The sequence below is a fragment of the Colius striatus genome, assembly GCF_028858725.1.
Source record: "Colius striatus isolate bColStr4 chromosome 26 unlocalized genomic scaffold, bColStr4.1.hap1 SUPER_26_unloc_1, whole genome shotgun sequence".
Taxonomy (NCBI): domain Eukaryota; kingdom Metazoa; phylum Chordata; class Aves; order Coliiformes; family Coliidae; genus Colius; species Colius striatus.
Window position 1 is genome coordinate 80,762 of NW_026908395.1, and position 22,359 is coordinate 103,120.

At 66.4% G+C, this 22,359-nt stretch overlaps 3 protein-coding genes across 4 annotated transcripts; 1 reads left to right on the plus strand and 2 right to left on the minus strand.

The window, feature by feature from the left end:
• The first annotated feature begins 359 nt into the window (after window positions 1-359).
• Window positions 360-9,391, plus strand: MARK4 (microtubule affinity regulating kinase 4). Its single transcript, XM_062019614.1, is given in 18 exon segments — window positions 360-615; window positions 1,828-2,025; window positions 2,445-2,498; window positions 2,618-2,666; window positions 2,774-2,839; window positions 3,062-3,132; window positions 3,407-3,463; window positions 3,756-3,992; window positions 4,091-4,210; window positions 4,603-4,702; window positions 4,777-4,886; window positions 5,368-5,480; window positions 5,482-5,525; window positions 5,624-5,844; window positions 6,389-6,492; window positions 6,887-7,141; window positions 7,737-7,781; window positions 8,217-9,391. Coding segments are annotated over 18 exon segments (2,229 nt in total). The 5' UTR covers window positions 360-564; the 3' UTR covers window positions 8,551-9,391.
• A 242-nt stretch (window positions 9,392-9,633) lies between these two features.
• CKM (creatine kinase, M-type) lies at window positions 9,634-13,592 on the minus strand. 2 transcript variants are annotated; one of them, XM_062019633.1, is made up of 7 exons: window positions 13,400-13,592; window positions 13,006-13,160; window positions 12,482-12,614; window positions 11,666-11,837; window positions 11,296-11,419; window positions 10,108-10,297; window positions 9,634-9,812 (listed from the first exon to the last, which is right to left on the minus strand). In XM_062019633.1, exons 1-7 carry the CDS (start codon window positions 13,590-13,592, stop codon window positions 9,634-9,636), a joined length of 1,146 nt encoding a protein of 381 aa, XP_061875617.1. The 2 variants fall into 2 exon arrangements, with proteins under 2 accessions (XP_061875617.1, XP_061875616.1); XM_062019632.1 differs by having other exon boundaries at window positions 12,892-13,160.
• Window positions 13,593-15,666: 2,074 nt separating this feature from the next.
• ERCC2 (ERCC excision repair 2, TFIIH core complex helicase subunit) lies at window positions 15,667-22,297 on the minus strand (the record flags this gene model as incomplete). The annotated part of the gene is made up of 16 exons (XM_062019612.1): window positions 15,667-16,184; window positions 16,274-16,417; window positions 17,305-17,448; window positions 17,940-18,010; window positions 18,108-18,180; window positions 18,263-18,355; window positions 18,439-18,560; window positions 18,667-18,730; window positions 18,816-18,917; window positions 19,038-19,107; window positions 19,251-19,320; window positions 19,580-19,698; window positions 20,403-20,571; window positions 21,354-21,487; window positions 21,761-21,857; window positions 22,168-22,297. Coding segments are annotated over 16 exons (1,695 nt in total), but the record flags the coding sequence as incomplete, so codon positions are not given.
• Window positions 22,298-22,359: the final 62 nt, after the last annotated feature.

Consider the following 22,359-nt stretch of genomic DNA (forward strand, 5'->3'; position numbering starts at 1 on the left):
GCTCAGCCAATGGGAAACAGCCGCGGCCGCGCCCGGCGGCTCGTGATTGGCCGGCGCGCTGGCGGGGGCGGGACTTTCCCCGCCCGGACGCTGCTCTTAAAGGCGCCGGGAGGGGCAGCGCCGTCCCCACGGCCCCCCGCGCGTCCCCACGCGTCCCCACGCTGCCTCGCCCGGCCCCACCGACGCGGCGTCGCGTCTCGAGGACACCCCCTGCCCCCTAAAGCACCCCCGCGGCCCCCCGCGCCTAGAGGGCCCCACCGCCAGGGCTGCGTTGCCCTTTTAAGGGGCGTGGCCAGAGCGCCCGCGCCGCTCCCGCCCTCCCCCAGCCCCGCTTCCGCTTCCGGCCCGGCCCGGCCCATGGCCGCCCCCGCCGCCGCCCGCCCCTGAGGGCTCCCGGGCCCGGCCCGGCGCCGCCGCCGCCTCCGCGCGTCCGTCCCCGGCCATGAGCCGCCCGTAGCGCCCCCAGCCCCCAGCCCCGAGCCCCGGGCCCGAGCCGCTGCCCCCGGCGCCCGCCCGCCGCGGGGTCCCGGAGCCCCGGCCCAGCCGCCGCCGCCGCCGCACAAGATGTCTTCACGCTCCGCGCTGGCGGCGGGGAACGAGCGGAACGCGGACACGGTGAGCGGGGAAGGGGCGGCGGGGGGCGGGGGAAGCGCGGCGGGGGGCGGCGGGAAGGGGGGGTCGTACCGGGACGGGACGGGGGGTCGTACCGGGACGGGAGGGGGGGGTCGTACCGGGATGGGACAGGGGGTCGTACCGGGACGGGAGGGGGGGGTCGTACCGGGACGGGAGTGGGGGTCGTAGCGGGAGCATCGGGAGGGGCAACGGGTTGTGTCGGGCGGGCACCGGCGGGGATCGGTTTGTACCGGGGGGGGAGCACCGAGAGCAGGTCGGTTTGTGCTTGGGGGGCACAGGGGGCTGTGAGCTGAGGGGGGGTCTCGGCAGCTCTGATCACCCCTGCAATGAGCTTGGGGGGGGGGGTCTCAGTGACACTGATCACCCCTGCAATGAGCTGGGGGGGGGGTCTCAGTGACACTGATCACCCCTGCAATAAGCTGTGGGGGGGTCTCAGTGATACTGATCACTCCTGCAATGAGCTGTGTGGGGTCTCAGTAACACTGATCATTCCTGTAATGAGCTCTTGGGGGGTCTCAGCTGCTCTGGTCACCCCTGGCACGAACTGTGAGGGGTCTCAGCAGCACTAGTGACTCCTGCAACAAGCTGTGTGGGGTTTCAGCAGTTCTGGTCACTAGTGCAATGAGCTGTGAGGGGTCTCAATGACACTGATCACCCCTGGCACGAGCTGTGAGGGTTCTCAGCAGCACTAGTGACTCCTGCAACGAGCTGTGTGGGGTCTCAGCAGTTCTGGTCACTACTGCAATGAGCTGTGAGGGGTCTCAGCAGCACCAGGCGCCCCTGGCACGAGCTGTGAGGGGTCTCAGCAGCACCAGGCGCCCCTGGCACGAGCTGTGAGGGGTCTCAGCAGCACCAGGTGCCCCTGGCACGAGCTGTGGGGGGTCTCAGCAGCACCAGGTGCCCCTGGCACGAGCTGTGGGGGGTCTCAGCAGCACCAGGTGCCCCTGGCACGAGCTGTGAGGGGTCTCAGCAGCACCAGGCGCCCCTGGCACGAGCTGTGGGGGGTCTCAGCAGCACCAGGCGCCCCTGGCACGAGCTGTGGGGGGTCTCAGCAGCACCAGGCGCCCCTGGCACGAGCTGTGAGGGGTCTCAGCAGCACCAGGCGCCCCTGGCACGAGCTGTGGGGGGTCTCAGCAGCACCAGGCGCCCCTGGCACGAGCTGTGAGGGCCTGAGGCGCGTGTCCCGTCCCACAGCTGGCGGGGCTGGGGGGCAGCCGCTCGGAGAAGGGCTCGGGCTGGTGCAGCCGCTCGCTGGGCGCCCGCTGCCGCAGCTCCGTCGCCTCGTGCCCCGAGGAGCAGCCCCACGTGGGCAACTACCGGCTGCTGCGCACCATCGGCAAGGGCAACTTCGCCAAGGTCAAGCTGGCGCGGCACATCCTCACCGGCCGCGAGGTGGGCGCTGGGGGGCGGCTGGGGGGCAGCTGGGGGGAGATGGGGGGAGCTGGAGGGGAGTGAGGGGGAGCTGAGGGGAGATGGGGGGAGCTGGAGGGGAGTGAGGGGGAGCTGAGGGGAGCTGGGGGTGAGCTGGAGGGGAGTGGGGGGGAGCTAGGGGCAGCTTGGGGGGATCTGGGGGCACAAATGGGGGTCCCTGGGGGAGCTGGGGAATGGGGGCACCTCTGGTGAGGGGCAAGTGTTGGGGGGGGCAGCTGGAAGGAGCTGGGAGGGGGGTGTTCAGGGGGCTCTGAGGGGTAGGGGGGTGTCCCTGGGGGTCTGGGGCACCCATGGGGAGACTCGTGGTGCCCATTGGGGGTGTTCTGGGGGTCTCGGGCAGCGTTGCCCCCCGCTCCTGTCCCACCTCAATCCCTTCCCAGGTCGCCATCAAGATCATTGACAAGACCCAGCTGAACCCCACCAGCCTGCAGAAGGTGGGGGGCACAGGGAGGGGTGGGGGGCACGGGGCTGAGACCCCCCCCCAGTCGCACAGGGGTTTGGGGGAGGTCCCAGAGCCCCCCACTCACATCTTTGTTGTATGTCCCCCTCCTAGCTCTTCCGGGAAGTTCGGATCATGAAGGGGCTGAACCACCCCAACATTGGTGAGGGAACCCCCTCCCCCCCAAAAACCCTCCCTGGGGGGTGGGCACGTGGGGGGGCAGCTGTGGGGGGCTCCTGCTGACCCCTCCCATCGCCCCCCATCCCCCAGTGAAACTCTTTGAGGTGATTGAGACAGAGAAGACCCTGTACCTGGTGATGGAGTATGCCAGCGCTGGTGAGACCCCCCCCCCGGGGCTCTGAGCCCCCCTCCTCGCCTGGGGGGCTCGGGGAGGGTTTGGGGGTGCACCCAGGGGTCTATTGGGAGGCACAGTGCCCATCTGTAGAGGATGAGGGGGCTTGGGGAGGGTTTGGGGAGCTTGGGGGGGGTTTGAGGGTGCACCCAGGGGTCTGGGGGGGTTGCAGGGGGGGCTCAGGCACCCAGGGGTGTCCCCCCCAGGTGAAGTGTTCGACTACCTCGTGTCCCACGGGAGGATGAAGGAGAAGGAGGCCAGGGCCAAGTTCAGACAGGTGAGGGGGCGGATGGGGGGTCCGTGGGGGTCGTGGCAGGGGGGTGACGGGGGGCTGCGGCCGTGGGGGGCGCTGGGGAGGGTCCCTGGGACACACACACACGTGGGGCTGGATCCGTCCCCAGCCCTGGGGCTGCTGTTGGGGGCGGGGGGTGGGAGGGAAGTGGGGGGCTGCTGTGGGGCTGGGAAGGGGGTTGAGGGGGGCTGGGGGGGGGGGTTTGGGGGTCAGCAAAGGGGGGCTGGGAGCACCCCACTGTGCCCCCTCCCGTCCCCAGATCGTGTCGGCCGTGCACTACTGCCACCAGAAGAACATCGTCCACCGTGACCTCAAGGTGGGACCCCCCTGCCCCGGGGTGGGGGCACCAGGGGGTGGGGGCACCAGGGGGTGACACTGGGCAAGGGGAAAGGGGGGGGACGACAGGGGGTGTCCATCCCCACATCCCCCTGTGCCCCTTTGCCCCTCCCCAGTGCCTGTTTCACCCCCCCAGTGCCCCTCAGCCCCCTCCCCGTGCCCGTGTGACCCCTCCCCGTGCCCGTGTGACCCCTCCCCGTGCCCGTGTGACCCCTCCCCTTGCCCCTCTGACCCCTCCCCGTGCCCCTCTGACCCCTCCCCGTGCCCCTCAGGCCGAGAACCTGCTGCTGGACGCCGACGCCAACATCAAAATCGCCGACTTTGGCTTCAGCAACGAGTTCACGCTGGGCTCCAAGCTGGACACGTTCTGCGGCTCCCCCCCGTACGCCGCCCCCGAGCTGTTCCAGGGCAAGAAGTACGACGGGCCCGAGGTGGACATCTGGAGCCTGGGGGTCATCCTCTACACCCTGGTCAGCGGCTCCCTGCCCTTCGACGGCCACAACCTCAAGGTGGGGCAGCGCCCCCCCCCCCCCAAATCGCCTGTCACAGCCCCGGGGAGGGGTGGGCTGTGTCCTTCACCCCGTCCCTGCCTCCCCCTGTTCCCCAGGAGCTGAGGGAGAGGGTGCTGAGGGGCAAGTACCGGGTGCCCTTCTACATGTCCACCGACTGTGAGAACATCCTGCGCCGCTTCCTGGTGCTGAACCCGGCCAAGCGCTGCACCCTCGAGGTGAGGAGGGGGCCTGGAGGTGGGGAGGGGGCCTGGAGGTCAGGAGGGAATGTGGGGATGAGGAGGGGGTCCTGGAGGTGAGGAGGGGATGTGGGGGTGAGGAGGGGGTCCTGGAGGTCAGGAGGGGGTCCTGGGGGTGAGGAGGGGGTCCTGGAGATGGGAAGGGGGTCCTGGGGGTGAGGAGGGGATGTGGGGTGAGGAGGGGGTCCTGGAGATGAGAAGGGGGTCCTGGAGGTCAGGAGGGGGTCCTGGGGGTGAGGAGGGGTCCTGGAGGTCAGGAGGGGGTCCTGGGGGTGGGGAGGGGGTCCTGTGGGTGGGGAGGGGTCCTGGAGGATGCAGCCCCCCGCCCTGGGGCTGGGCTGAGGGGCTGAGTGGTCGCTGTCCCCCCGCAGCAAATCATGAAGGACAAGTGGATCAACATCGGCTACGAGGGCGACGAGCTGCAGCCCTACAGGGAGCCCGAGGAGGACTTTGGGGACACCAAACGCATCGGTGAGGGCACAGGGTACCTCCCCCGGGCTTGGGGGGCACCCTGGGCAGCCCCTCACCCTGCCCCCTGCCCCCAGAGGTGATGGTGGGGATGGGCTACGGCCGAGACGAGATCAAGGAGTCCCTGAGCAACCAGAAGTACAACGAGGTCACGGCCACCTACCTCCTGCTGGGCAGGAAGAACGAGGTGAGGGGGCTCCCCCGGGGGCAGGGGGTGACACAGGGGGCCGTGGGGTGCTCTGGGGGGTCAGGGTCTCGTACAGGTCCCTGTGCCCGACACAGGGGTGGGCACTGAGAGTGGGGAGCCTGGGGGGGGGCAGGGGGATACTGAGGTGATGATGGGTGACCCAGGGCTGATGGTGGTGGGTGACCCCGGGTGACTCGGGGGTGGTGGGGGATGACCCTGGGGGTGACCCCGTGTGACCCCGGGGGCTGGTGGCGGGGGATGACCCTGGGGGTGACCCCGTGTGACCCCGGGGGCTGGTGGCGGGGGGTGACCCCGTGTGACCCCGGGGGCTGATGGTGGGGGGTGACCTCGTGTGACCCCGGGGGCTGGTGGCGGGGGGGTGACCCTGGAGGTGATGGTGGGTGACCCCGGGGGGTGAGCCTGGGGGTGACCCCGTGTGACCCCGGGGGCTGACCCCTCTCCGCGTCGCCGGCCGTTGCAGGCGGAGCCCGGCGAGCCCCGGGCGGGCAGCAGCAGCCTGTCCCTGGCGCGGCTTCGGGCTCCCGGCGACGCTCCCAACGGCACCAAGACGTCGGGTCACGGCAAGAGCCAGCGCGGGGGCCGGCTCCCACCAGCGCCAGCGGCGGCACAGCGACTTCTGTGAGCTGCCGGGGCGGGAGCGGGGTCCCTGCCGCCCCCCTCCACCCCGTCCCACGTCCCTCCCCGCCCCTGACCGGCCGCTCCCGCCCCCTCCCCAGGCGGCCCCGCGCCCGCGGCCGCGCACCCCAAGCGCAGCCCCAGCGGCGCGGCCGACGCGGAGCTCAGGGACGAGAGGGCGGCCGGGCGCAAGGGCAGCTGCAGCGCCGTGGGCGGGGGGCGCGGGGGGCCCCCTCCCTCCAGCCCCATGGTCAGCAGTGCCGGCAACCCCAACAAAGCCGAGATCCCCGAGCGGCACAGGGACGGCGGAGCCGGAGCCGCGGTGGGCACGGGGAGCGGGGGAGGGGGTAGACGTGGGGGGCTGTGGGGAGGGGGGGACGCCCGTGGGGGGCTGGGGAGGGGGGGATGCCTGTGGGGGGCTGGGGGATAGCTATGGGGGGCTGGGGGATAGCCATGGGGGGCTGAGGGGGGTTCATGTGGGGGTGAGGGTCCCTGTGGGGCTGCTGGAGGAGGTTGGGGTTACCTATGGGGGTGGAGCAGTGGGGTGGGGGGCAGCTGTGGGGTGATGGGGGGTGGTTGTGGGGTTATGGGGTGATGTGGGGTGGCTGTGGGGTGATCGGGGTGGTTGTGGGGTGATCGGGGTGGTTGTGGGGTGATAGGGGTCAGCTGTGGGGTGATAGGGGTCAGCTGTGGAGTGATGGGCTTCTGCAGTGGTTGAGTTGGAGTCAGGGGCATCCATGGGGAGGGGGCTCATGGGGCCATGGGAGGAGGGTGAGGGGCTTGTGGGGCTGAGGGAGTGGGTTGGGGGGGCACAAATGGGGCCTGACAGCAGTTGTGGGGCCGGGGGGCATGGGGGGGTCCTGCAGAACAGCGTCCCCCCGAGCGCTATGGGGCGCAGGAACACCTACGTGTGCAGCGAGCGCCCGGGCGGTGACCGACACTCGCTGCTGCACAACGGCCAGGACAACAGGTCTGTGACTCCCCTGCCCCACAGCGAGCGGCCCCTGCCCCACAGCGAGGGGCTCCTGACCCACAGCGAGCAGCTCCTGCCCCACAGTGAGCTGCCTCTGCCCCAAATCCTGCCCCAAAACCTACCCCACACCAACCAGCCCCCTCCTCAGATCCTGCCCCACACCGAGCAGCCCCCTCCCCAAAACCTGCCCCACAGCGACCAGTCCCTTGCCCCAAACCCTCCCCACACCAAGCAGCCCCCTGCCCCACACCTACCCCCTGACCCCTGTACCCACCAGCCCCCTCCCCAAACCCTGCCCCACATTGACCAGCCCCCTGCCCCAAACCCCACCCCCCAGCGAGCAGCCCCCTCCCCACGGCCGCCCCTGACCCCTGTGCCCCCTGTGCCCCAGCTCGGTGCCCGTGCGCGCGCCGCCGCCGTCCCCGTCCAGCCTGAGCGTGGCGGCGCCGGATCGCTCGCGCCTGGCCCGGGGCAGCACGGCCCGGAGCACGTTCCACGGGGGCCCCGCGCGGGACCGGCGCTCGGGGGGTCCCAACGCGCCCCCCACCGGCCCCGCGCTGCCCCCCGACGCCTCGCCCCAGCCCCACAGCCGGCCCCGCGCCACGGCCACGCTCTTCAGCAAGCTCACGTCCAAGCTGAGCCGCCGGTGAGCCGCGCTCCTCTGCCCTTCCTCCTCCTCTGCCTCCTCTGCCTTTCTTCCTCTTCCTCCCTTCTCTTCTTCATCCTCTTCTTTCTCCTTTTCCTCACCTCTGCCCTTCCCCCCCCTCCTCTTCCTCTGCCCTTCCTACTCTTCCTCACCTCTGCCCTTCCTCCTCCTCCTCACGCCTGCTGCTCTGTTCCAGGGTCACTCTTGACCCCTCTAAGCGCCAGAGCTCTATCAGGTGCGTCTCTGGCACGGCCACGCCTCCGGGAGCCAAGATCAGTAAGTCCCCAGTGCCACCAGTAACCCCCAGTGCCCCCCCAGTGCCACCAGTGCCCCCCCAGTGCTACCAGTACTTCCCAGTGCCACCAGTGCCCCCTTCACTTGGTTTCTCTCCTGTCCCTTCTCTCTTTCTGCCTCTGAGCCTTTGCTGCTGCGGTGTTGGGGTGTTGTGGGGCTGTTGTGGGGGGTGTTGTGTTGTGGGGCTGTTGTTGGGGGTGTTGTGTTGTGGGGCTGTTGTTGGGGGTGTTGTGGGGGTGTTGTGTTGGGCCAGGGCTGCTGCCCCCTGACTTCAGTGTGTCCCCCCCTCACCCCTGCGCAGGGTCGCAGACGAACCTGAGAGAGTCGGGGGATCTGCGCTCACAAGGTGGGTGCTGAGCCCCCCAGACCTGCCCCACAGCCCCCTGACTGCCCCACAGCCCCCTCAAACCTGCCCCACAGCCCCCTGCCCACCTCATACCTCCCTCAAACCCTCCCCACAAACTCCTGCCCACCCCATACCCCACTCATGATGCTTATGACCCCCATACCTGCCCCACAGCCTCCTGCAGACCCCACACTCCACCCATGGTGCCTTATGACCCCTGCACCTCCCCCACAGCCCCCTGCCCACCTCGTACCTGCTCCTGCTGCCCCACAACCTCCTGCCCACCCCACACCCCCCTTCACTGCCCCACAGCCCCCTGCCCACCTCATACCCTATTCGTGGTGCTTTATAGCCCTTGAACCTGCCCCACAACCTCCTGCCCACCCCGTCGCCCCGCTGTTCCTCACCTCTTTCCCCCCTCACCTCTGCTGGCAGTTGCCATCTACCTTGGGATCAAAAGGAAGCCGAACCCCGGCTGCTCCGATGCTCCTGGCATGTGAAGGTGACGAGCGCCCGGCCGGCCGAGGCGGTGATGGCGGCTCTGCGCCAGGCCACGCTGTCGGCCGGCTGCCAGGCTCGCCAGCCCCAGCCCTTCCTGCTCTCCTGCACCCACGACCGGGGCCCCAGCCAGCACTTCTGCCGCTTCGAGGCCGAGGTTTGCCGGCTGCAGCGCCTGGGGCTCCACGGGGTGCTGTTCCGGCGCCTGGCCGGCACCGCCGGCGCCTTCCGCGACACCCTGGCGCGTGTGGCCGGGCACATGCAGCTCTAGGGGCCTGCTGCAGCTGGGACCCCCTGCCCTGAGGGCTGCAGCCCCCTGCCCCGGGCCTGGGGGGGATGAGGCACCACCCTCCCCCCTACCCCGGGGCTGTGTCGGTGCTGGGATCCCCCTCCCCAGCCTCTCGCCCAGGACACACCGGATCCGGCCACCTCGGTCCTGGGAGCTGGGGAGGGGGCCTGTGGTATGTGGCCCTGGGGGACGCCACACGGCACCCAGGGACCCCCCAAGGCTCCAGGGGGCTCAGGGACCCCTCAGCTTTGGGAGCCCCGTAGCCCCCCGGCACTGTGACCTTGGGGACAACGGTGCCATGACCTCGGTGACCTTGAGGACATCAGCTCTGGGTCTTGGGGGGCCTCATTTGCCCTCCAGCTTTGGGGGATAACACACAGCACCCAGGGACTTCCCCCAGGCTCACTAACTGCCCCCTCAGCTCTGGGCCCCCCATAGCCCCCCGGTGCCACAACCTTGGTGACCTTGAGGACATCAGCTCTGGGCCTTGAGGGGGTCATTTCATTACTGGGACCTTGGGGGTCTCTCTGCTCCAAGGTCTGGGGAGGGGTCACTGCTGGGACCTTGAGGGTTCCTCAGCTCCCAGATTTGGGGCTCTCCATCACCCCCCCCAGTCCCCCACATCCACCCTCAGAGCTGTGGCTGCATCCTGGGGGTCTCCCCGTGTCCCCCAGCCCTGTACAGCCTGTAACTGGCCCTGGGGGTCTGGTGTGTGCGTGTGTGTGTGTCCCCACCCCCTCTGCCCCTTCCCCACACATTTTTAAGTTATTCCTGCCCTGGTCTGTACCCCGACCCCCTCCCCACAATAAACAGAGGAAACCTGGCTGCCTTGTCCTCTCTCAGCACCGGGACCACCCCCACAGCCACCCCCCACTCACAGCCTGGAGCCAGGAGCAGAGTCTGAGCTGAAGTAAAGACAGCAACGAGCCCACCCCTCACCCTGGAGACCCCCTGTTCCCCCCGCCCTCCACTGGGGGATCCTGGGTGTTCAGAGCAGGGACCAGCAGCGTTTATTGAAGCCAGTCCCTCAGGGGGTTCCCCGAGGAGGACGTGTGGGGCTGCCCCTCATTTCTGGGCAGGGATCATGCTGTCGATGGATTGGTTCTGCTCCAGCTTCTTCTCCATCTCCACCATCAGCTTCACCCCGTCCACCACCATCTGCACCTGCTCCACCTCCGAGAAGCCCAGGCGGTCGGCGTTGGAGATGTCAAAGACGGCGCCTACGGCCGCTGTGTCCACCCCACCTGGGCAGGGGAAAGGGGGTGTCAGCACCCCACAGCCCACTCAGGGTGCCTTATGACCCCCATACCTGCCCTCCAGCCCACCTCACACCCTGTTCCTGCTGCCCCACAGCCCCCTGCCCACCCCACACCTCACTCATGGTGCCTTATGGCCCTCAAACCTGCCCCACAGCCCCCTGCCCACCCCACATCCCCTGTGCTGCAGATCCCTCACACACAGACACCCTCCCCATGTCACACTCCCCCCTCATCTCTGCATCCCCAGCCCCCCACCACGTGCCCCCCACCCCGGCCCCACCTGTGCCACGCTTCTGGAGGCGCAGGCGCGTGAGGATCTCTTCGAACTTGGGGTGCTGGCTGAGCTTGGGCAGGCGGACGTGGACACCCCCCCGCAGCCCCGTGCCCAGGTTGGAGGGGCAGGTCAGGATGTAGCCCAGGTGCTCTGTCCACATGAAGGGGTGACCAGCCTTCTTGAAGATCTCCTCGATCTGGGGAGCAGGGGAGGAAGAGGAAAATATACACACACATGGGACTGTGTCCCCACCAGCCTGGGGGGTACCACTGCCAACACCTTCCCATGTCACCCCCACTGTGCCTAAAAACAGCCCTTGTCCCCACGCTCAGGCCCTCACGACCCCCTGTGCCCCCCAGTCCCAGATGTCCCCAGGATTCTCTGCATCCCTTGTACCACCCTCCCACATATCCAAAGCTCCCTGTGCCCCCCAAGACCTGCTCTGTCCCCCCCCATATCCACCCCACCCCAAGACACTCGTGTCTCCAAGACCCTCATTTTCTGCAAGGTCCAGAGGAATTGATGGAGTTTGTAGGGTTAAAAAAAGGAGGAGTTGGGGGTTTTAAGGGGGAAAAAGGGGGGGATTTGGAGATTTAAGGGGAAAAAAGGGGGTTTTGGAGGAGTTTTAAGAGAAAAAACGAGTTTTTAAGGGGAAAAAATTTTGGTGGAATTATGAGGAAAAAAGTTTCTGGTCAAATTTTAAGGGAAAAGGTGGGTTTTGGTGGTTTCAGGGGAAAAAGTGGGGTTTAGTGGTGGTTTAAGGGGAAAGGATGGGAATTAGTGGAGGTTTGAGGGAAAAAAAGAAGGGGATTTTGATGTTTCAAGGGAAAAAGTGGAGTTTGGGTGGAGGTTTCAGGCCAATAAAGTACAGTTTGGCAGTTTTGAGGGGAAAAAAAAGAGGATTTGGGTGGTTTTAAAGGAAAACAGTGAGATTTTGAGGGGAAAAGGGGGGTTTTTGTAGAACTATAAGGAAAAAATGTTTCTGGTGGAATTTTAAGGGGAAAATGGTGTTTTAGTGGCATTTTAAGGGGAAAAACTGGGGGTTTAGTGGAGTTTTAGGGGGGAAAAATGAGGTTTGGGTGGGTTATTGAGGAAAAAAGTGAGGACTTTGATGTTTGAAGGGGAAATGTGGGTTTTGGTGGCATTTTTAAGAGGAAAAGTGTGTCCCCATCCCCACCCCAGGCTCTGACCCACCTTCTTGAGCCCGACGCAGAAACGCCTGAACACCTCCTTCATGTTCCCCCCCTTCTCCATGGAGATGACACGGAGGTGATCCTCCTCATTCACCCACACCAGGAAGGTCTTGTTGTCATTGTGCCTGGTGAGGGGGGAACACAACAACCTCCCCCTCAGTAGTGGTCTGGGATCACCAGCCTCTGGACATCTCCAGATTCATCTGTGACCCCCTACAAACCCCTCAACCCTGCAGTGGAACTCCAAGATGTGTGTGTTTGTGTGCTCTCAACATCCCCCTGGCTGGGATCTTGTTCTAGGTGTCTTTTGCTCCCCTCCCAGGTGAGGGGAGTCCCAAAAATGTGGGTGCTCACCCCCACACCTCACTCACCAGATGCCACGGGCGTCAGGCCAGTCCCGGGCCATGCCTGAGGCCAGCAGCAGTGGGGAGACAGGTTTGTCAAAGAGGAAATGGTCATCGATGAGCTGCTGCTGCTCCTGCTCCGTCATGGCTTTCAGTGGGTAGTACTTGCCCTTGAACTCCCCCTCCAAGCTGTTCAGGGCTGTAGGGAGGAAAGGAGGTGGGGAGAAGCGAGGTCATTGGCGTAATCATGCCCACATCCCATGGCCATTCATCATTAGACCACATCCATTCAATCAATAGACTGCATTCAATCATTAATAGGTCACCTAACTCATCAATAGACCACATCAATTAGCAATAGATTGTGTCCATTCATTAATATAGCACATTAGTTACCAATAAACTGTGCCCACTCATTAATAGACCACACCAATTATCAATAGACCACATCAGTTACCAACAGACTGCATTCAGTCATTAATAGATCACATAAATCATCAATAAACCGCATCAATTAGCAATAGATTGTGTCCATTCATTAACGTGGCATGTTAATTAGCAATAAACCGCCCTCACTCATTAGCAGACCGCATCGACTCGCCAATAGATTGTGCCGATCAATCAATAGCCGCGTCCATTCATTCATCAGCAGCCGCGTCCATTCATAAACTGAGCGCGTCCATTCACGCCCCTGAACACAAGCCCCGCCCCCTCCGCCAGGCCCCGCCCCTCGGCAGGCCCCGCCCCTCGCCAGACCCCGCCCCCCTCCGCCAGACCCCGCCCCTCCTCAGGCCCCGCCCCCTCCGCCAGGCCCCGCCCCCTCCGCCAGGCCCCGCCCCTCACCGGTCACCGACAGCTTCTCGATCGCCCGGCGCTCGCCGCGGCTGCAGTGGGGGGGCAGCGAGTAGCCCTTGATGCTGCGCCCGGTGCGCACCCGGCTGCTCAGCACGTACTTGGGGTCCAGGTCTTCTCCCCCCTACTCCAAAACACATCGGTGTCCGACCCCCTGCGACCCTCCCCACCCGTGGTTACGCACCGAAAGCTCCGGAGGGACCCTCAGCACCTGCGTTTTTATCCCATCACCCACCTGTGTCCTTCCCCCAGGTGACCAAAACCCTCCGCCCAGTTGGGACCCACCTGTCTGAGCACCCCAAGACCTCCATCATCCCCAAAAATCCCATCCTCCCCCCAGTTTGGACCCATATCCTCACGGCACGCCAGCTCAAGGACACCCCCAAAACCCCCATCCCCACCACCCGCCCCAGCTGAAACTCATGTCCCATTTTTGTGCCCAAAGAAGATCCAGGTGTGTTTCCCTCCCTTCCCTTGGCCCTGGAGACCACTCCCCTGTCCCCGCCCCCCCAGACCTTGAGGTTCTCATGGTTGAGGTCGGTGCGGTGCTTGTCGGTGGGTTTGTAGCCGCCGTGCCGGTCCTGGATCACTGGGTCAAAGAGGTCCTTGAAGACCTCGTAGGACTCCTCGTCCCCTGCCACGCAGCCCACGGTCATGATGAAAGGGTGGCCTGTAAAGATGGAGGGAGGGGGATGTCAGAGGGTACCAGTCACAGCACTGGGAAAGGTTCTGGCACTGGGAACAGGGCTACGGCGCCCAGTATGGCACTGGAGACTGGCACTGGGGGCGCATTCTGGCACTGGGGGTGACCCAGAGGACCTCCAAACCCCTAACGTCATCCTGAAAGACCCCAATGGATGGGCTGGAGCACCCGTGGGGTGGGCTGGGGACCCCCGTGGTGTCACCCACCGGGGTTGTCGACGCCGGTCTGGATGACATCGTCGAGGGTGAAGCCGCTGGGAGTCTCTTTGTCGCGCAGGCGCTGGTAGAGCGCGGGGGTGAGAACCTTGGCCATGTGGTTGTTGTGTTTGGAGAGGTCGGGGAACTCCTCCTCGGCTGAGAACTTCAGCTTGTACTTGTTGTGGGTGTTGCTGAACGGCATGGCGGCACTGCGGGGACGGGAAGACGAGTAGGGGGGGAGGTCTCCAGTGGGGGAAACGGTGTAGGGCACGGCCCGGTACCGTGCACGGCATTGAGACACGCGTGGAGCCTGGCACGACCCGGAGGACACACCGGGACTGGCGGGCACTAGGACCCGGGGGATGTCTGCGGCGGGCTTTGGGGGCGTGGCCAATGAGTGGGCGTGACCGTATGAATGGGCGTTGTTACAGGATGGGGCGTGGCCAACAGGGGCGTGGCCTTGTGAATGAACGCGATCGCTGATTGGGCGTGGCCACGGTGAGGGGGCGTGGCCAAAGCGAGGGGGCGTGGCCAGCCCGGGCCGGCCCATGTTTGGCCGGGACGGGATCGGGTCTATTAATAACCCGGAGGGACCCCAAAATGGGACCGAGGGGCGGTGGGGGGACGGGAGGGGGGGAGCTTGGAGGGGAGTGGGGACCGGGACCGACCCGCCGCGGGGTGCGGTGGTACCGGGGTGGGGGGTCCCGATTCGGGGGTACCCGGGGCACCCGCTCGGGTCCCGGTGGCACCGAGGGGGTGGGGAGGGGGTGGCGTGGGGGGGTCTCGGGTCCCCTCCCGGTGGGTCCCGTCCCGGGTGGTACCGGAGAGTCCGGGTTGATTGGTCCCGATGTCACCGGGAGGGTCCCGGTGCCTGTCCCGGAGGTCCCGGTGTGGGGGTGGGAACGGGGAGCGGGGGGGTGCGGGAGCGGATCCATCCCGGCTGGGACGGAGCCTGGTGCGGGGGATCCCGGCTGGGGTCGGTCCCGGTGGGGATCCCGGTGGGGATCCCGGCGTTACCTTGAGCGGCGCGGGCGGGTCGGGTCGGGTCGGTACCGGGGATCGGGTGACGGGGGAGCGGAGCTCACACCGACTTTTATCCCGCCCCCCCCTCAGCCCCGCCCGGCTCCGGGGGTACCGGAGGGGGGGGCTCCAAACCGGGCAGGGGCTGCTCCTTGCCGGTGCCACCTCCGGGGCCGGGGAGACCCTCCGATCCCCCCTCCTCACCCCGCCCCCCGGAGCCGCCCCCCGGTGTCGGGTATCCGGTGGGCGCCCGTCCCGGCACCTGCCGCAGCCCGCTGAGGAGTGTGAGGGGCTGTCGGACCCCCCACCCCCCTTTCCCCGGGACACCAGCACTGCCCCACGACCCCCGAGCCGCTGCGGCTGCACAGCCCTGACCACCACCGTGCCCAGTCACTCTCCCTCCGGCTGCCCAGTCGGGGTAAATGGGAAGGGTTGGGAGGGGTCCCCAGAGTGAGGACACCCTGAAAAATCACCCCCAGGACCCGTTTTGAGGGTGTTGCAGGGGGTGTGGGGTCCCCATCCCCTCCCCATCCCGCATGGGGGTCAGTGTGGGGGGCACCCGGGGCTGGGTGACCCCAGGAGGATCCGCTGGATCAGGGCAATTCAAGCCGGGCCCCCCCCCGGCCCCCACCCCCCCCACCCCTGATATTTTTAGGAAGGATCCAGTTTCGGGGCCGGATCCAGTGTCGGCGCTGAGGGACCCCGTTGGGGGGGCACGGGATGGGCGGCTGGGAGCTGGGGTGGCACCCAGGGGTGGGACAGGGGCCACCCACGGAGCCCTTCACCCCCATTCCCCCAAAAAACTCACCCCCAGTACTCTGTGGGGAAACTGAGGCACAGAGCCGGGGTGTGTGTGGGGGGGTGTCCCTGTGGGTCAGGAGTGTGTGGGTCTGGCATTGGGGGGGGGGCACAGAGGGGGCTGGGGAACCCCCTATAGTCCTGGGGGTGCCCCATGGAGGGGGGGGGTTGTGGTTTGGGGGACCCTGAGGGTGGGGTTGGGGGCGGGGGGGGACACACGACACAGGTGACCCCAAACTGCCAGTCAGTGGGGAGGGGGTGACCTTGGCCATGGGGACAGAGCAATGGGTGGGGGTCCCCAAGACTGGGGGTCCCTTACTGGGGATCTGGGGGGGCCATGTCACCGATCCTGATCCCCTTCCCCACCTCAATGGCAGAGACCCCCCCAAAACAGTGTCCTGTTGGGGGTCTCTGGGTGCAGCAGGGAATAAAGGGGTGCAGTGACAGAGATGGGGGGAGTCCTGCTTTATTTGGGGTGTAGGGGGGTGCCATACAAAAGAACCAGGTAAATTGAGGAGGGTCCCCACAGGAGCCCCCCAGGAGGGTGAGGAGGGGGCTCAGTGTGTGTTGGGGGCTCCAGGTCCTGCTCCCAGCACGGCTGGGATAGGGGGGGGGAGCACCACCACAGGTCCCACCCTGAGCACAGAGACCCCCCTGCCCCACTCTGAGAGTGTTTGGGGGGGACTCCAGATCCCTCTCTGAATATGGGAGGGGGTCCTAATCCTCCCCCAAGCACAGGGAGGGATCCAGGTCCCACCACAGCGCTGTTTGGGGGGACACACGACGACTCTGGATCCCTCTGCGGCTGTTATCGGGGGGGCTTGGGGACAAAGTGAGTGTGGGGAGGTCAGAGATCCCCCCTCCCTTCCTCCTCCTCCTGCTCTCAGACCTGCTGAGCGATCTGCTCGATCCTCTGCAGCACGTCCTCGCTCTGCAGCTGCTCCAGCGTCAGCAGCGACAGCCCCAGCTGATCCTCCTGCGGGAGCGCGGCCGCTGAGCCCGGGGACGGGGCGGGAGCTGCGGGGGGCTCCTACAGGGGTGGGGGGTGGGGGGTCTCTGGGTTACCTGGTGGAAAGGCTGAGCCATCTGGCGCAGGAAGAACTTGGCCACCTGCACGGCCTCGTCCACGGTGAGGTTGAGGTTGGCGTCGGTGATGTGCTCCTGGATCCAGCGCGGCAGCTTCCCGCGCTTGTCGGCACGGGCGAAGCGCTGCGGGACGAGGGGAGGGGGATTGAGGGGGACACGGAGCACACGCGACCACGGCTCGCTGAGGGGTTGGGGGCGACCTTTAGACATCATCCAGCTCAACCCTCACTGCACAAGCAGCTCCCACCTAGAGCAGGGGGCGCAGGAACGTGTCCAAGGGGGGTTTAAAGAGCTCCAAGGGCAGCCTGGGCCAGGGCTCCCCCAGCTCAGCACCTCCTGTGCCAGGGGGACCCCAGAATGGGGGGTTGGAAGGAAGCTCCAGCCCTAAAGCAGGTTCCTCGTGCTCAGGGGGCTCAGGGATGAGTCCAAGTGAGTTTGGGAAGCTCCTAAAGAGCCTCCCTGGGTGGCCTGGGCCAGGGGTTTCTCCTCCTGTGCCAGTGGAACCAGACAATCACACACTGGGGGATGGGAAGGAAGCTCCAGAGCTCCTCCAGCCCTAAAGCAGGTTCCTCGTGCTCAGGGGGCTCAGGGATGAGTCCTGCAGAGTCCCCAGCAGGTCACCCCCAGCCTGTGCTGCTGCAGGGGGCTGCTCCTGCCCAGCTGCAGGGCTCTGGGGGCTCAGGGGTGGGCAGGGGGCTGCTCCTGCCCAGCTGCAGGGCTCTGGGGGCTCAGGGGTGGGCAGGGGGCTGCTCCTCCCCAGCTGCAGGGCTCTGGGGGCTCAGGGGTGGGCAGGGGGCTGCTCTCCAGCCCGTGCTGGGGCAGGGGGCTGCTCCTGCCCTGCTGCAGGGCTCTGCCTTTGCCTTCGGTGCCCCCCATGAGCTTCCTCTCTGCCCAACTCTCCGGGCAGCTGACATCCCCCTGCCTGGCAGCACAGCCTTCTGGTGCACCAGCCAGTGCTCCCACCTTACCAACGAACCCCCACACCCAGAACAGAGCCCCCTCCCCATCACCTTATCAGCAAAGACCATGAGGCCGTAGTCACTCTTGCCCCGCAGCGCCCGTCCCACGCACTGAGCCGCGTGGCGCATGGCGTCGAACGTCAGGAAGTCGTTCTCACGGATCTGGAACTGGTCCCGCAGGTATTCCAGCCTGGCCTGGGCAGGGGAGGGGGCAAATGGGGTACCACGGGCTGTACCCCACGCTGGGGAGCTCTGGGGTACCTGGGGTTGATGCTCTGGGGTGGCTCGAGGTGGCAACAAGGTGCTGGATGTGACCTGTGTGTGGTCGCTGAGGCCCCAGGGTGCCCCATGGGTGCCCCACTGTCCCCTCTGGGGTGCCCATTGTGCCCCATGGGTACCCCACTGCCCCCCACCACATCCCAGGGCCACCTCACGTTGTCCCCAGAGTGCCTGTGCTCTCCCTAGGTTGCCCATTCCTGGCCACCCCGTTGTCCCCATGTGCCCCCCCCAGTGTCCTCACGTGCCCTCTCGTGTCCTCACGTGCCCCCGTGTGCCCCCCATGTCCCCACATGCCCCATGTCCTCACGTGCCCCCTCACATGCCTCTCTGTGTCCTCACATGCCCCCATGTGCCCCCCCATGTCCTCACACGCCCCCTGTGTCCCCCCACCAGCCCCCTCCTCTCACCTTCAGGATGCGGCTCTGGGTGTAGACGTAGGGGACCCCGAACATGATGACAGCTCTGCCGTAGTGATGTACTGGTGGGGAGGGGGCACAAGGGGGGTGCTCAGGGGGCTCTGGCACCCACCAGCGTGTCCCTCAGCCACCCCCTGTGCCACCGTGTCTGTCCCTCACCGAAGTCGATGCCCTCGGAGACTTTGCCGCGGGCCACGGAGAGCAGGATGGCGCCCCGGCCGTTCTCACACGCCTGCAACGAGCCACGGTGTCAGCAGGACCCCGGGACAGAGAGGTGACACTGCTGAGCCCCCTCCCCAAGGACGGTCACCCACCTCCTGGTACTTCTCCAGGGCCATACTGGTCTCAGCCCCGTCCTGCGTCTCGATGAAGAGCAGCTTGTTGCGCTGGATGTTCTCCAGGATGCCCTGAGGTGGGGGGGAGCACAGAGAGGGGGGTCAGGGGATATGTGGGGACGTTTAGGGACATTTGGGGACATTTGGGGCCGTACCTGCTCGTACCAGGAGGCCACAATGTTCTCCATGTACTGGTAACTGGTGAAGAAGGCGACGATGCCGTCGGGGACGACGGCCGACAGCTCCAGCAGCAGGTTCCCGTAGTTCCGGATCACAGCTGGGGGGGAGGGGGTTGAGAGGGGTGGTGGGACCCCCAAATGGTCCCTTCCCAGCTCCAGAAGCCCCTGCCCCAGCCCCCCAGCCCCCCAGCCCCCTGCCCCTACCGATGTCCTCCCGCGTCTCGAACTTGGAGCTGATGGCCACTTGGTCGTTGCCACGACCCACGATCTGTGAGACACGGGGTTGCTGCTGACACTGGGGGGTAGGGGGGGGTCTCACACCCACCCCCTCCCTCACCCAAATTCCCCCTCACCATGGGGCACAGGCAGGTCCTGGCCAGGGTCATGCTGAAGGTTGCCATGGTAACGGGGCGGAAATCCAGGATCTTGGGGTAAATATCCAGCGGGGACAGAGTCTGGGGGAGAAGGGGGCACACACAGAGAGAGGGGATGTGGGGAGGGGGTCACTGAGCCCACCCATGGGAGCTGGGGGGCAGAGGAGTGTGGGGGGCCATGGGGGGGCCAGGGGGACTCACCCCTGAGGTGATGATGACGGACTGGAAGCGCTCAAAGACAGGTTTGATGGCGATGGAGGCGTCCATGCAGCTGCAGGGAAGGGAGGAGGCACATTTGGGGTGACACTGTCACCTCCTCTCAGCCTCCTTCTGTCCCTGTCTCCTCTCCAACCCCCCTGTGACCCCCCCCCTCCCACCCACAGCCCCCCTGAGACCCCCTCCCTGCGTCAGCACCTGAAGTGCAGGATGGGGTTGGCGATGGTGGGGGTCCTGTCGTCAAAGGGCTCGATGATGATGGTGAAACCTGGGAGGCGGGAGGGCAGGAATTGGGGAGGGGGCACCCTCAGTGCCAGCTGAGGCTTGGGGGGGCACCCAGCACCCCCCTCCCTTCAAAACAGACACGAGGTGCCTCCCCCCACCCTCATCCCCGAATCCCAATGGGGGGTTTATGGACAGATGGCATCAATCCCCACCCTGGAGTGGGGGGCTCCCAGCAAACCCCTTCCCCCAAAAAGGGGGTTCAGGGGGTCCCCCCCAGGGCGTGGGGGAGGGTCCCAGCCCACCTTTGGCGTAGGTGCTGACCAGGGTGGCGAAGTTGGCGACGAGGGTGATGGCCGAGAAGTCGGCGATGTCGGTGATCTCCAGCGTGCGCAGCAGCGAGTGCAGCCGCTCGGCACAGAACCTGGGCAGGGGGCACAGCGTGGGGTGGGGGGCTTCAGAGCACCCTAGGGGGGGTCACAGCAGCCTCAGGAGGGTCACAGACCACCCTGGACTCTCACAGACCACCCTGAGTGGGGGGTCACAGCAATCTCAGGAGGGATTCAGGGGCTGCCCTGGGGTGTCACAGCACTTGTGGGGGTGTGGGGGGGGCGGTGTGTCAGAAGCCACTCAGGGGGTCACAGACCACCCTGGAGGGGACACAGACCACCCTGAGTGGGGGTCACACCACCTTTGGGGGGGCTCACAGACCATCCTGGGGGGTTGGGAGCACCCTGGAGTCAGGGCTGCGGTCAGTCAGAGCATCTTCGAAGGGGTCCCAGCACCTCGGGGAGGGTCAGAGCACTTTGGGGGGGGCTCCCAGCACCTCGTGGTGGTCCCAGCACCTTGTAGGGGGCTCCCAGCACCTCGTGGGGCTCCCAGCACCTTGTAGGGGGCTCCCAGCACCTCATGGGGGTCCCAGCACCTCCCGAGGGTGTCCTAGCACCCTGTGGGGGGCTCCCAGCGCCTCCTGGGGGTCCCAGCACCTTGTAGGGGGCTCCCAGCACCTCATGGGGGTCCCAGCACCTCCTGGGGGTCCCAGCACTTCCCGAGGGTCTCCTAGCACCCTGTGGGGGGCTCCCAGCACCTCCTGGGGGTCCCAGCACCTCGGGGCGGGGGTGGTCTCACCTCAGGGGCTTCCTCTCGATGCACACCCGCTCGTAGAGGTCCCTGAGGAAGGAGGGGGGCGACTCCTGCAGCACGCGCGGCCCCCGCAGCCGCGCCCGCAGGTACGACACGAAGCGCTTCAGGAAGCCCACGAAGTGCTCGGCCGTGCGGATGCTGCCGGGAACAGCCTCTGGGGAGGGGACAAGGAGGGGGGGTCGGCATGGGGGGTGGTCCCAGAGTCACAGGGGAAAGGGGGAGGGGGGGTGGTGGGAGCTCTGAGGTCAGTGGGACCCACCCCAGCCCCGCTGCGGCGGATTCCCCTCGGTCAGGGGGCTGGGGAAGGGGCTGGGGGTGGTTTGGGGAGCTCCAGGGGGTCCCTGGTGATGTTTCTGCCCCTGCCCGGGTGGGATCCCTCAGGATGTGCCTGTTGCCCCTCGGCCTCTCACTGGCCACCGCGGCAAAAACACTGGCCCTGTCCTCCTGACACCCTTCCAGTGTTAACCAGCAGCCTTGTCGTCTCCAGGACGAACATCCCCAGCTCCTGCAGCCTCTCCTCGCTCAGAAACACTCTCCAGCCCCTTGGCCACCTTGGTAGCCCTGCCCAGGACTTTGGTAGCCACCCCCTTGGTCTGTCTCCAGCCTGCTTCTCCCATGCTGAGGGGCCCAGAGCTGGACGCAGCAGCACGGAGCAGGGACCAGCACAGAGCAGAGAGGTGGAGGGAGGTGGGAGGAGAAAAGAACCTCCCCAACCCCTTGGCCACACTTAGCAGCCCCCCCAAAAAAGCATCACTGGCCTACCTGGGACCCCCTGAGCCCCCTCCCCAGCCCCCCAGCACAGGCTCAGGCTTTGAGCTCGATGCCCCACTGGGGACACCCAAAGGAAGGTGAAAACGAGAGCTGGGGAGGGGCCCCTGGCTGAGAAAGGGGGTAAATGGGTGAGAAGGGGGTAAACGACCCCAAAAGCCCAGGTACCCCGCAGGATCTCGTCGGGCAGGACGGGGTTGGCCAGGAACAGGTCGGTCTCCCGGGCGGCCCCGGCCTCACGCAGCCCCTCCACCAGCCGCCGGTACTCGTCTGACAGCCGCCGGGCGTCCGTGTCCTTGATCCTGCCAGGGGAGGGGACACGGGGGACACGGGGGACACAGGGGAGGGGACACGGGGGACACGGGGCAGGGGACACGGGGGAGGGGACACGGGGGAGGGGACACAGAGATGGGGAGGGGGAGATGTGAGAGCCAGGGAAGGGAAGGGAAGGGAAGGGAAGGGAAGGGAAGGGAAGGGAAGGGAAGGGAAGGGAAGGGAAGGGAAGGGAAGGGAAGGGAAGGAGGGGACATGTGAGACCCAGGGAGGGGGAGGGGGCTGCTGGGGTGGCCACTGACCTCTGGATGGTGGCCTGCAGCGTGGCCACGTTGGCCTGGCAGCGGTCGAGTGTGCGGCGCGTGATGTTCACCCCCATGGAGTCGATGCAGACGTTGTCTGGGGAGGGAATTGACCAAAACACAGTGAAAACGCCCCAAAAGCAGCTGCTGAGTGTGGGTGAAACCCCCCTGAGGCTGGGGGGGAGGGTGAGATCAGGGGGAGATCAGGAGGGGGGATCAGGGGAGGATCAGCGGGGGATGGGGGGGGGATAAAGGGGAGATCAGGGAGGAGGATCAGGGGGGATCAGGAGGGGGGATCAGGGGGGATCGAGGGGATCAGGAGGGGGGATCAGGGGGGATCGGGGGGATCAGGAGGGGGGATCAGGGGGGATCAGGAGGGAGGATCAGGGGGGATCAAGGGCAGCCACCGATGTTGTGAGCCTCGTCAAACACCACCACGGATTTCCTGGCCAGCTCCTTGGACACCAGATCCGCGATCTTGGGATCCAGCAGGTAGTGGTAGCTGTAAACCACCACGTTGGCGTGGAGGATCTGGTGTGGGGGGGGATCAGGGGGATCAAGGGGGGGTCACTTAGAGATTTATCCCTCCCCTCATCCCA